This window comes from Heterocephalus glaber, unplaced genomic scaffold (genome assembly GCF_053883595.1).
Source record: "Heterocephalus glaber isolate CG9 unplaced genomic scaffold, H.glaber_assembly_v1.0 deba00000896, whole genome shotgun sequence".
Taxonomy (NCBI): domain Eukaryota; kingdom Metazoa; phylum Chordata; class Mammalia; order Rodentia; family Bathyergidae; genus Heterocephalus; species Heterocephalus glaber.
Genome location: NW_028258170.1, coordinates 304509 through 318043, shown reverse-complemented (window position 1 = coordinate 318043; position 13535 = coordinate 304509). Strand labels below are relative to the sequence as shown.

The 13535-nt window shown below is 42.7% G+C and overlaps 1 protein-coding gene and 1 pseudogene across 1 annotated transcript; both read left to right on the top strand.

The window, feature by feature from the left end:
* Positions 1-2493: 2493 nt before the first annotated feature.
* LOC106008580 (olfactory receptor 5W2-like) lies at positions 2494-9290 on the top strand (annotated as a pseudogene).
* A 1860-nt stretch (positions 9291-11150) lies between these two features.
* LOC110347365 (thioredoxin reductase 1, cytoplasmic-like) lies at positions 11151-12868 on the top strand. Its single transcript, XM_087207866.1, has 3 exons — positions 11151-11189; positions 11638-11817; positions 12732-12868. The coding sequence occupies exons 1-3, from the start codon at positions 11151-11153 to the stop codon at positions 12792-12794; spliced, it is 282 nt and encodes a 93-aa protein (XP_087063992.1). The 3' UTR covers positions 12795-12868.
* Positions 12869-13535: the final 667 nt, after the last annotated feature.

Genomic DNA, 13535 nt, shown 5'->3' with positions numbered 1-13535 from the left:
CAAGTCTTACACTGTGTTACATAAAATTCAAATTATTTTGACTGATGTCATCCACAGTTGTCACCGTGTTAGGAAAGAGAAATTTAAGTGCTTTTCAAATAACTGCAACCTGAAGAGATTTGTCATGCCTGGTGACAGGGAGTCACCTAATGAGTGTGGACCAAGGATGATTCCCATTCTCTCAAATGTGCACCAGGGAAGAAAACAATTGTCAGGGCTCTTGGGAAGCACACAATCATCAGTATCTTCAGTTTCATATTTGGCTAATTATTGAAATTGCTTAGAATGAGTTTGCCTCAATATCTCTGTAGCAATAATTTTCTATATTTATAATCAGTACAATCGCTCAATAAATGACAGTAAAACATGAAAGGGCACTAAAGTGTATCACGAAGGAACACTTTTCCCCAGTCAAGAATATTTTAAAGATTTTAGCGGGAAGCATTACCTAGGTTTACTGGAATTTTGCAGAACAATTATGTCTTTGAGAACTCTTGGATTGGGTTGGGTTAGAGAAGATACTGGAATTGACCAGATTATTTGAGTGTATACATTGCTTAAGCCTGTGCACTGTTGTATCATTTTTTTGTGCATGCAATTTTTTTATTTACTCATTTTGTGATAAAAATAAATTAATTGAATTAAGACAAATATAAAGGGATATATTATTGTGCCTTACAGTCACTAGCATACTTCACAACACATGTGGAAATCCATGTGTCTTGAGATGATTTATACTAATATACTTCATATGCATAATAGCGATCAACTATTGGAAAACACATGTTGCTTTCAGGCAAATGATTTTGAGCAAAAAGCCAAATTCTGTTTATTTCTCATGTCTAGTTTCACTGGGAGAGGGTGTGATGCATGATCTGGTCGAGTTTCTCACAGTGATCAATTTGGTGACACTGCAGAAGAATGAGGCCTTTAACCTTTGCCGCAGTTGTTACAGGATTCCCAGGGGGACCTTGAGCCAGGAGGGTGAACAATCATGTCTGAATCACAAAATTCACAGGAGGCAGGGACTTATGAGATTTATTTCCCCATAGGAACTGGGTGAAAATAAATACGATTTGTGCATGGTTCAGGTAACAGCAGTGAATACAGCATGTCCTTGTAAACTCAGGTAGGTTTCTCAGTGACTATATTGAAACAATAGAGGAAAAATAAAACATTGCCTTTTTGGAGGAAGTGAGGAATTAAAATTGAGACATGTGTTAGTAAATAATTTAATGTTTGGTTACTCAGTTAAACACATTCTGCAATCTAATGGCCAGTGATATTTTCTTATTAGACTTATGTGAAGTTGACTTCATTTGTCATTTATATAAGGATTGTGAAGTTTTTACTTACATTTAAATCGTGATTTATAAGTAAACAATTCCTTTTCAAAAGCTTTCTGCAAGTAGTATGTTTCATGTGAATGTAAAATTTGTTCTCATTTTATGGAAGTGAAAATAATACAGGTAACATATTACATGTACTGACATATACCAACTCAAGTCCATCTAGACTGCATCTGTAGTTGTCAATCTAGAGGAAAGATGAGTGCCCCGAATCCATGTATCAGTAGATACACAAAGACACCACACCACATACACACAGAAATGCATATATGAACATACAAAACTGAGGCTCATATGTCACAGGAACTTACACTGTTTCTTTTCTCATTACAGTTTTTGTGAAAAATTCACTTAAAAGCCAACATTAAGGGCCAGAGATTAATTCAGTGGTGCTCTGCCTGCCTCCAATTCCAAGATCCTGAGTTCAATCTCTGGTACCGGAAATATAAAAGCCAACAATAATCCCAGGTGCATGTTGCAGTCTGGTGTTCCCACTTCTTTTTATTCCTTCCTTTTGGCTTTTCCAGGGATTCATCCTTGGGAACTGGCTGAGTTACACAAAAATCTTCTAAGAGTTCTGATAAGTCACAGATGATTAGGAGCAGAGTGGACCAATTAAACGTTTTGCTTTTCAGTGAAACCAATGGACACCAGGCAGTACCATAGTAATTTTCTCTCATTAGCTTACATACAATATGACATCAGTGAGAAAACTTAGTACAGTTTCTTAGGCATTGTGATGCATGCAATCATTTTGATAACTGTGAGAGATGTTGCCTTTTTCATTCTGCCTTGTAGTTCTAACTCAGGGGTTCATTTCATATGACTTTCGATCTGGAACTAGCTTTTAGTATATTCAAATTAGTGTCTGAGAATGGATGATGCAGAAAAGGCAATTAATAGTTATACATGTTTAGAATAAAATTTCATCAAGCCCCGTTTCTTGATATTTTGTTTCTTTTTTCATACAGTATTGCTTCTTTAGATGGCCACTTGTTTACACTGCTTTCTGAGGATAAAGAAGCCAATTGACAGATATAATTCACATTCTGTTTCATAACTATTATATTTTGGATATGTAGAAAAATAAAATCCTAGTATAATTTCTCTTTATTTTTCTTACAATTTATAGAAAGAACAAAGAAAAATGGATGAAGGAAACTGCTCCTCATTAACTGAATTCTTTCTCTTAGGAATAACCAATAACCCTGAAATGAAAATGGCCCTATTTGCCACATTTTTAGTTGTGTATCTCATTAATGTCCTGGCAAATCTTGGTATGATCTCACTGATAAGAGTGGACTCCCAGCTCCACACACCAATGTACTTCTTCGTCAGCCACCTCTCTTTCTCTGACCTCTGCTATTCCAGTGCAGTTAGGCCCAAGATGCTGGTGGACCTACTCACCAAAAGCAAATCAATTCCCTTTATTGGCTGTGCTCTGCAATTCTTCTTCTGCTACATGTTTGTAGATTTTGACTGTCTGCTGCTGACAATGATGGCCTTTGATTGGTACAAGGCCATTAACGACCCCCTGCTCTATGCAGTAGACATGTCCAGCAGGCTGTGCTCTGTACTTGTGGCCAGTATCTACCTGTTGGGAGTAGTATATTCTTTGATACATACATCAATGGCATTCCACCTGTGTTTCTGTGGGTCTAAGGAGATCAATCATTTCTTCTGTGATATTCTTCCTATCTTATTAATATCTTACTCTGATACACAGATCAATGAGTTATTGATATTCACCATATTTGGTTTTATAGAACTGAGCACCATCTCAGGAGTCCTTGTCTCTTATTTTTATATTATCTTGTCAGTCACAAAGATCCACTCTGCTGAGTGGAAGATCAAAGCTTTCTCCACCTGTGCCTCCCACCTCACTGCAGTTGCTATTTTCCAGGGAACCATGATGTTCATGTACTTCCAGCCCAGTTCTTCCTACTTCCTAGATCAGGACAAAAAGACCTCACTGTTTTACAGCCTGGTGATTCCCATGCTAAACCTCCTGGTTTAGAGTCTATGGAACAAGGATGTGAAAGAGGTCACAAAAAGGTTGAAAAATAAAATTTTGGGAGCTGGGCATTTAGCTCAGTGTTTCCACAGCCTGCCTCGCAAGCAGAAGGTCCCGAGTTCAATCCCCAGTACAAAAAAAATAAAAAATGAAAAAAAATGAAAAGCAAAATAAATAAAATTTTGTCAGGTTAATTAGTATATACTGCCAATAAATATGTGTTTATATAGTCAATGTATATGCTTGGTTTTTTCCCATTATATTTATAACTGATAGTCTTGTCAATGCCTTAATTGAACTTAATAGTTTCATAATCTCTAATATATCTATATCTATATATATATGTAATTTCCTAAATATTTTGTCCTTTATTGTGTGTTTTCTAAAGAGATGGAGACATTTATTTTTGGAAATATTTTCAGTCTTTGTTTTAATGTGTAGAAGTGTCATTTATTTGATGTATACTGTAGGCACTGATTTTATTGTAAGATTTACTGAGTGTTCAGTAAATGCCCATTTGTACCTGTGTGTTCATGTAATTCATACTAAAATGAGTGTCATGCTATGGATCCCAAGAATGTATTGGGAATTAGAAACATTAAATTAAATATTAGATAATAAAGTGTAAATTCACATGAAGAAAATGCAGGACTCTTTAAGTAAAACTAAAATATCTAAACCTGGTCTGTAAAGAAGGAAACATTCTGTGAAATGGGGACACTTAGTTTTATATCTAAACAACGAATGGAGACATAATAGAGGGATGCTGGGAGAAGAAACTGCTTTAGATGACAACTTGGATATTAGAAATCCTGAAATGGTCAAGAAAATGCCCCAAGAGGGAAAGGAAGTCTAAGTGGCAAGAAACAAAGAGGAGAGTAGATTTCCCTAATGACTAGTATGTTGAAAATTTCTTTATATACTTCTGCACAATTTTAATGTCTTCTTTTAAAAAATATCTGTTTGGATTTTTTGTACTCCTTTTTTCATACTACTATTTGTTTTGGAAGGATTTTTATTTTCTTTTATTATTTATTGAGTTGTTTTGTATTCTATAAAGAAATAGTTCTACTGCATGTCAGGATGAGTATAGTAAATCATACTATATTATTTATTTTTCTATAAATATAAGAAACAATATTTATTTTTGCAACATGAAGAAATGATAAATATTTGAGAAGATGGTTTTCCCAATTACCTTGATTATATCATTACATAATGTATATATGACTGTTCATTCCACCCATAAAATTGAGCATATTTGTAACTACTCAAAATGATTCAAAACAAAACATAATTGAAAAGTGTAGGGTCATTGTAAACTCTACAATTCTCAATGGAGTCATTTCTACTCTGCTTTTTTTCCACTTTTATGGCTCATATATCTTGTTTTAATTTCCACCTTTGTGAATCATAAATAATATTCTCCTGAAAGCATTATTCTACCACAACTCTCTATGTTAAACCATCTCTTCATACTCTTAAGTGAAATAAATAGGACACATATATGTAAATACTGAGTAGTTTCTTTGGTGTGAAAAACTAAAAGTTTAAATAATGATCAAAATGTATAATTGATATTGTGAAATAGGAACAAAAGGTCTAAAGCAGTTGGTGAAGTGGGAGAGGTAGGGGAAAGAAAGAAGGGAAAAGAAAAAATATGAGAAAAGGAAAAAAATGGAAACAAAGTCTTTGTAAATAGGGAAGAATGGAGGGGGTGAAGGAAGGGTAGGGGAATGGGGAAAAATGAGAACTAGGATACATCATGTAAAGGTGCAAGATCCCAATGATGAATGTAACTGTATTGTATACCTAAAATGTACCAATAAACTTAATGGAAAAAAGTCACTGTGAACATACTTTGATCGGCACAAAGTTTATTGAATTTCATTCTAGCACCTGAACTGTGGCTGAGATACAAATTGAAAAAGCAAATAAGAAATTGAAATCAACTCTCGTAGAAATATTTTCAGGGCTTATTGAATGGTCAATAATAATTAACTAAGTGCATGACATGCATTTCGAATATAATTCTGGATTCTAAGGTAGTCAATCTACAAAGGTGTGCATATTAAATAAAGAACATTCATCTAAATATCTAATCAATATGTAGTTAATCATCTGGCTGCACTTGAATTTGCAATGGAAAAACTCAAGTAGACTCTTGCTGGTCACATATAGATATTACCATATATTTCAGCAGTGATACAACATTCTGTGAAAATGTTAATATCTATTAAAACTGTACAAGTTAAAAGACACTGAAAACCTTTGTTTTGGTGTGTGCAATTATGTATAAAACATCCTTGTGTGAAAACATCACACAAAGAAAATCAAGTCTCAGAATCTCTGTTGCTTTTCACCATGGTATTTGTAGACATAGTTACAGGTTTGGGGAAATTATGATGATCCAAAAACTAACGGGGAAAATACTTCTTCTAGAGACCACATTATAGGTTTCCACATACTCTGAATTTACACAGCCCCTTTGTTGAGCAGCAGCACAACCAAAACATTGTTTAAAATATAAAGTTCAGGTAAATTGTGGGGTTCATGTGTCACCAAGCAATCCAGGGTTCTTTTGCATAATTTGAGTAGAAAGTATGAATCAGCAAAGTGCAGGTCTGCTGTGGACCCCGAGTTTTAACTGCTAATAGTCCTGGGACTTTAGTGTTCTGGGTACCTGTATCCCATAGCTCACAGTGGTAGAGCTCTGGGCCCCACATTTCCGGTTCCTGAACTGTTGTCTGCACTGCTGACTGATGCTGCCAGTTGCCCTCAGTCCATGCTGGTAACCCCATCAATGCTACCATTTACTGCCACTCACAGGTTGTCAGTGGTCATCACCATCAGCCACCACTGCTGGGCACTGAGGCTCACACACACTGCTGTCTCCAACACAGAACTCCACCAGCTGTCTGCACTGACTCTGGCCACTGTCTCCAGATGGCTTCAGGGCTCTCAGCCCTGAGTGTTCATGGCCACTGTCTCTTCTCTCTTTGAGAGATCCATTCTGTCCACTGTCAAACTCGGGACCTTGCACTTGTGAAGCAAGTGGTGGCACCACTGAGCTAAATCCTCGGCCCTATCTTTGACACTTTAATAATGGCCATACTGGCATTGGTGACATGATATTTCACTACAATTTTCCTTTGCATTTCCCTGATGATTAATGACATTAACCATATTTTTATATAACTGGTAACTATGTGCTTATCATCTTTGGAAAAAAAACATCTATTCAGGTATTTTATCCATTTTTAAATTTTTTTTCTTCAAGTTGTGTAAGTTCAGATATTAACGATTAATAATCAAATTATTAACAACTCCTAACATCTAAGATCCAGAAATATTTTCTTCCCTCTCCATAGGATGCCTTTCCTTTTTTTATTGTTTCCTTTGCCATCAGAAACTCTTCAGATCAAATCACTTTACCAATTTTTTTTAATAATTTTTTTCCTATATTATACACTGCTCTATTAGCATGTCATACTTTATTCTACTAGGAGCACATTGACTTTATCTCATTATATATCTTCATTATAAAAATTTTGAGGAATTAGGAAAACATTCAAAAGGAAATTTGAATACATGAAGAGATAATTGCTATTTATGTTTCTGCATATTTCCTTTTAGCCTTTTTTCTCTAAGGATTTATGTAGGTTGAGGATCTGTTAGTCCAAAATGCTTCAGACCAGAAGTGTTTTGGGGTTCAGATTTGTTTTGTTTTTGGAATATTTGCATCTGTGTAACAAGATATTGTTGGACCAAGACTAAACATGAAATTTGTCTTACGTACCCCTTTCTCATCTAGTCTGAAGATAATCTAACAGTATTGATTGATTGGTTTTTGAGACAGGGTCTCGCTTTGTAGCCCAGGCTGCCTTTGAACTCCCTGGGTGTACCTTAGGCCGGCTTGAACTCATGGCAGTCCTCCTGCCTCAGCCTACTGAGTGCTGGGATTACTGGCATGTGCCACCACGCTCAGAAAACATAGTATATTTAATGCACCTGTGTTTGGACTTCAACCTGTCACAGGGGTCAGGTGTGGGATTTTCTGCTGGTGACCTCCTATCAGCATACTTTGTGAAATCCTCAGGTTTTGAGCATTTTAGATTTTTAATTTTCTTTTTAGGGATGCCCAACCTGTATGTGTTTTTATATTGTGTTTTGTTTTAGTTTCAGGTAGGTACATACACTTAAGTTTTTAAAAGTGTGATTACGTTACTTGCAGTTTTCTGCCCTATGTTGATGTCATGTTATGAACATTTTCCTTTGTCCTTTAATTCTCTAAAAATACCATTAAAAAAAAAAGTGTTGTAGTTCTTTTTAGGGATAATTTGTTAAGTCCTTCTTAGATAGTTTATAGTTTTCTGCAATTGTAAATTGATTAGTGAATACCTTTGTAATTCAGTGTCTGTTTTTCTAATTAGTTTGAAGATAAATTGCCTATCAAAGATATTTAAATTTTAAGTTTCTCATCACAAAAGTAGTGTGAGTTGAAAAAATTTTGAAAATTTTGCAGGAAAATGAAGAACATTTTGATTATATAATCTGTGACTCAGCAATTGTTAGCAGTTGGAGTAATTTTTTGTTACTCTCCTGTGTAATTCATTGCAATACCATGATACTAGACATTACATTTGGGTTTTTTTTGTTTTTTTTGGTACCGGGGATCGAACTCAGGTCCTTGCGCTTTCAAGGCAGGCGCCGGAACCACTGAGCCAAATCCCAGGCCCTAGACATTACATTTTGTAACGCACATTTATAAAAAACAGTTTTAGGGCCAGGGATCTAGCTCAGTGGTTCCGCCGCCTGCCCTGCAAGCGCGAGGTCCTGAGTTCAATCCCTGGTACCAAAAAAACCCAAATCCAAACAATTTTACATAGAACCCTGACATATCAGCAGCGGCATGCTTTGCAAAGACATTGATCGTGTATTGAATGGAGCTGCTCAGTAAGGGCATCCGCCCCATCTTCCTGCAGCGCCCTGGTGAATGACCCCAGAGGAGGAGACCTAGATAATCGCTGTAATTGTTCCTGGCACCTTGTTGGTTTCTTGCCTAAGCTGTCATTCCTGTCAGGCAGTAAGATGGTATTGAGCTGCTTTGTGTTGTTTTTAAGGCAAGGCAGTAATTACATGGCTGCTTTCTTTCATTCTTTTACTCTTTGGCATTATTAGAATTGACTCTTGAAGCTGAGATACGATTAAGGGATGAGCGTCTAGCAAAGGTGCTTGACAAGAAGGAGTTCTGAGTCAGTCATTTGCCTTTTGGCCAGATCCTGTTTATTCCATGACTTGTACGGTTTGCGGATCCCTAATTACTCAGGCCTCCACCGCAGCCCTCCGGTGCCGACTGCGTACTCTGGAAGTAACAAGCCTGCACTGTGTCTCCCGAGGTCTATAGTTTCTTTTGGCCATTGGAATGGACTGTTCCGTCAAGAGACAACAACAAGTGCTACGCAAAGATAGTGTGCAATCTTCAAGATGACGTAAGTGAGGCCCTCCCCGTCTTCCTGGTGATGTGGGTTAGCGTTCGGCTTGGAGCTCTGTCCTGGTCACACAACGCGCATGGCAGCCTGCGGTGCTCACCTGGGTGTCCCCTCCCAGTCTCCCCAACATGTGGGCAAAGCAGAGGGCACAGCCTGGCTCTGCTGCCGCCCCTGCCCTCTAGACTGGCACGGGCCCTACATGTCACCCACACGCAGTCAGCACTCACTGAGGGCAGGTGCCCGGGAACTTTCTGTGTCTCAATCTCTGACTGCTTAGAAGTAATGAGCAGCATGAAAGTGCAGGAGCAGGGCCAGTTTGAAACTCAGCCGCTAGCACGAGAGAGGGAGCCACAGAGGGACGAGCCCTTAATTGGGCTCCTGCCTGCTGCCCATGTAGCCTGGTACCTGAGCCTGTGGGGCAGTGCTTCACCTTAGCAGTGCAAGGGGTTGAATACTCAGTGTGCAAACTGGTGCTGCCACTCAGCAAGAAAGACGGTGTACATTATAGTCCAGGGTGCATCTTCTCTCTCTCTGTCTCTCTCTGTCTCTCTCCTCTCTCTCTCTCTCTCTCTCTCAGAATTTAAATGAATCTTAGAAAGCCGAAATGTTTAACTCACTGGCATATTACCTTTAAAAATGCTCTCGGTAAAAACATAAATAATGCTAAAGAATCCCTATGTTGAAAGCCTAATATAATTCTTTTTTTAGTAGGAAAGTTTATTGGGGAATAGGAAAGGGGAATAAGAATAAGAATAGCTCCTGGAGACAGGGAGGGGTCCTGAATGGGCTTCCCTGTTTTTTTAAATCTTGAAATTTAATATAAATGAGCCACATGTCCATGTCTGCTCTAGACACAAGAACAGCTGCAGATTGTTTTTGTGGAACTGAGTGTTTTAGGACACAGTTCCCTGCATCCTCTGCAAAAACACACATATCACCAGGGCATTTACTGAATCTGCTCGGAGAAGCTGTGAATGATGCCACTGCAGAAAGAAGTGTTTCCCTTTAGCCCGGAATTTTCCTAGAATCTGGTTGCCCAGAGCCTCCGTTACCTGTGCACTGTACCGAGACGCGGCGGGACACCGGTGGAGACACCAGGCTCTGCTCCTGCCTCAGGAGAGAGGCTCGGTTGCTTGGAGCGCTCGGGGGACCCCTTCGTGCCACGCGAGTGCGCCTTAGGTCTGTGGCTGTGTCCTCCTCTCCCCTACTGTGCTGGCGTTGAGTGGGTTGCTTATAGAGTGGTAACAGCAGCCGGTCTGGGTCTGCCGGTAACGTGTCTGACTGAAAGCTCAGGGTCTCACTTGCTCTGGGTGGGGAGCAGTCTGGGACGGAGCGTCTCCTGGGACTCCCGCTGTCCTCTGTGTGCCCAGGGTCTGGGGTGCCTTGGTTTTAAATAGTACTAAGTTTTTTGTCTGCTAGCTTTTCTTCTGTATTTTTCCTTAAAATATTTGAAAGAAAAACAAGGATAGGGAAAGTCCCCTCATTCAGACCCGGTGAACGTTGTCAGCTTTGCCCTATTTGCTAGTAGGGTGTGCCTGGTGGACAGTGACCCACGCGGATGCAGCTGCAACAGCTTGTGCCTTACTGGGCACTTGGCATTCAGAGATCTGCGTGGACTCAGGTCAGCTCACTAACACATTGAGGCGCTGACTTCCTGCGTCCCACATGGCCCCGTGGGGCGCGAGCCCCTGCTGTCCCCATCCTACAGCTGGGAAAGCCAGAGCACAGGGACTTCAGGTACCTGTCCCGATCCCTTACCGAGTTGTGGTGGAGCCGGAATTCAATGCCAGGCGGCGTAGGTCCGTGCCAGGGCCTGTGCCCTCCCCCGGGGCAGTCCTGATCCTCACTCACCCAGTCACAGGACTCTCCTGTCAGGTTTTTCTGTTTGCTAGGTATTTATGTATATAGACTTCAGGTGTGTTGTGTTTTAAGAATGTCAGAGCTGGAGATTTAGCTCAGTGGTGCAACACAAGGTCCTGAGTTCGATCCCTGGTACCAAAAATATGTCATCCTCAGTAAATAGAACCTTGCACCTTACCATGTTTTAGGTTTTGCTTTTCCAACATTGTGGCATTCACCTTCCAGCTGTCCCTTATCCACACCCAGAGCCCCCTGCTGTCCACTGTGGAAGCCGTGACCGTGCTTGGCAGCAGAGTGGGCTTCCTGATTGTTTGTAGGAAGCCAATGTCGGTAGACAAGCTCTGCTCCAGGTAGCTGTGAGGGCCGACAGCAGGCAGTCGCCAGTCTGGTGTAGTCAGGAGCAGCTCTGGAAAAGCTCTGAGTGCCGAGAGCAGCATGGACCGGCGTGGTCTGCTCTTGGCAGTTGGAGCCCGAGTTTGAGATTTAGAGTTTGTCCAAAATAATTTCTGAACATGTCAGAGTTGCCAGACCTGTTCCTTCTGCTTTCAAAAGTATTTTAAGGGTCCGCGTAGTACCTAATGGCTCTTTCTTCCCAAGCCTTAGTTAAGCGATTTTTAATATGAGCAGCTGCTCTGAAGTGTCACAGTCCCCACAGGTAGATTTTGTGACAGTGAGAGAATCAGCCAGAGGTCACCTCCACCCTCTGATAACATTTTCGGGCAAGTGCGGCTGGTCAAGGAGGGACAGACGCTCTGCTTTTTGCGCCTCCCTCCCTGCCGCCCGGTGGGAGAACTCTGCGCATGCGCAGGCCAGGCAGCTTCTGAGGAGGGGGAGGGGAGGAGCGTCCCACTGACCTGCTGCCCCCCTCCCCCCCGACGGTTCAAGATTAGCCTGGGGTGGTGATCGGGCTGCCTGGGAATAGAAGGGGGGAAACCAGCCGGCTGACACTACTTTCTCTTCCCCTCAGGAACGGGTGGTGGGCTTCCACATACTGGGGCCCAACGCTGGAGAAGTCACCCAGGGCTTCGCGGCCGCGCTCAAGTGCGGGCTGACCAAGAGGCAGCTGGACAGCACGATCGGGATCCACCCCGTGTGTGCAGAGGTGGGTCGGTGGCCTCGCCTAAGGGCACGGGGTGAGCCCGGTCCCCGAGATTGCGTTCTCCTGCTGTGCATCCTCATGGTGCCAGCTAGATGCGGCCGTCGTGGGTTAGGTGGTTAAAAGAACATGAAAATGACTTACAGAGAAGAGCCTTAAGTCTTTTCTTTATCCTGTCTCCTAAATGACCTCTTTGGCCTTCAGCCCGGTAGGAGCATCTGGTCCGCCTTAGGGTGACTGGTGTCTCATCTGCCTCTTCACTTGGTACCGAAGAGTGGGGTTGGAAAACGATGCTCAGACCAGAGAGGCAGCCTTGACTCTTCACTGGCCTCAAGGCCCCGTTCCCAGCTGAATTCTGGGGACCGGAGCACTTGCACCTTTGCGCGGCGGCGCGGTAGATTCGGGTCCCAGGCGAGGCTGCTGTCTGCTGGTTGGTTGCACTTGGTTTGCTCCAGAGGTGAGACCCAGCTCCGCAGGAAAGCAGCCACATAAGTCGGAGCCGACATCTGATCGCCAGCGCACAGCCGGGAGAGGAGAGGATGGGCAGTAGCCGGGCAGGATTCCTGGGGTCGCCTGCCTAGGTCGTGTCGTCCAGGAGGGGGCGCGGGCGTCTGGGCCTCCTGGTGACAGGACGGTGCGATGGTGCACAGGAGCTGTGCACACGGGGGTGTAAGCGGAGAGCACGGAGGGACTAGCGCGGGCTGGGCGGGCGGGGGCACCTGAGAGGAGAGGAGCGCGGCCCCTCCGTGTCCCGGTTCCGCTGCCTCGGAGCTGACGCCACCTGCGGGCTGGTGTGGCAACAGACAGAGTCGGTCCTCGGAGATAAACGGGCGTGTTCCATCTGTCTAGGTTTCCCGCTTTCCCTCGGTGCCCCGTCCCCTCCCCGGTTCGGTCTGAAACTGTCGTCTTCTCTCCCACAGATCTTCATGACGCTGTCGGTGACCAAGCGCTCCGGGGGCAGCATCCTCCAGTCCGGCTGCTGAGGCTAAGCCCCGGTGCGGGTGCCGCCGACTCCGAGCCACCGGCCGGGCCTGGGAAGGCACCGGGCCTGGCCGGCCACGGAGGCGCCATCGCACCGCACCGGGGTCGAGAACTCGAGGCTCACCAATTTATTTTTGCTTTTGTTATTCAAGCTTCGTGTGTCACATTCAAAAATCACTTTGAGTCTAATCTTGTATTAGTTAGCTCTGGGACACAATAATTGAAACCCACAATTTAAAGGAAAAGAAGTTTAAGTTAGCTCACGGATTTTGGCATTTAGTCCATGCTGGCTAGCTAGCTCCAAGGCAGGAACATTATGGTGGCTGGAAAGCAGACACTGGGAGCAGTATCCAGGAGAAAAGGGCCAGGGAAAAATGTAACACCAAAGTCAGCCTTCCATGACCCAGGCAGACACAACAAGAAGTGTGCTCCCCCAAGGCCCTGGGCAGCTCCTAACCCAACCAAGGTGACACGATGAAGCTTTGCCATCACAACATCAAGCAGCTTATCCCCATGTTTTCTTCCAAAAGGAGAGATGATGGAGCCTCTAAGCAGAGAACTGGGTTTTTCAATGTCAGTGACCAACAGAAGATGCCCAGGATGCCTGCCTTACCATTCTGGTAAAATCTGAACTGGTAGAAGCCAGGGCGAGCAACTCTGTCCTTTGAAACATTAAAATGGGGAGCAGATATATGAAAAATGCTAATTATTAACCATCAGAGAAATGCAAATCAAAGCCACAG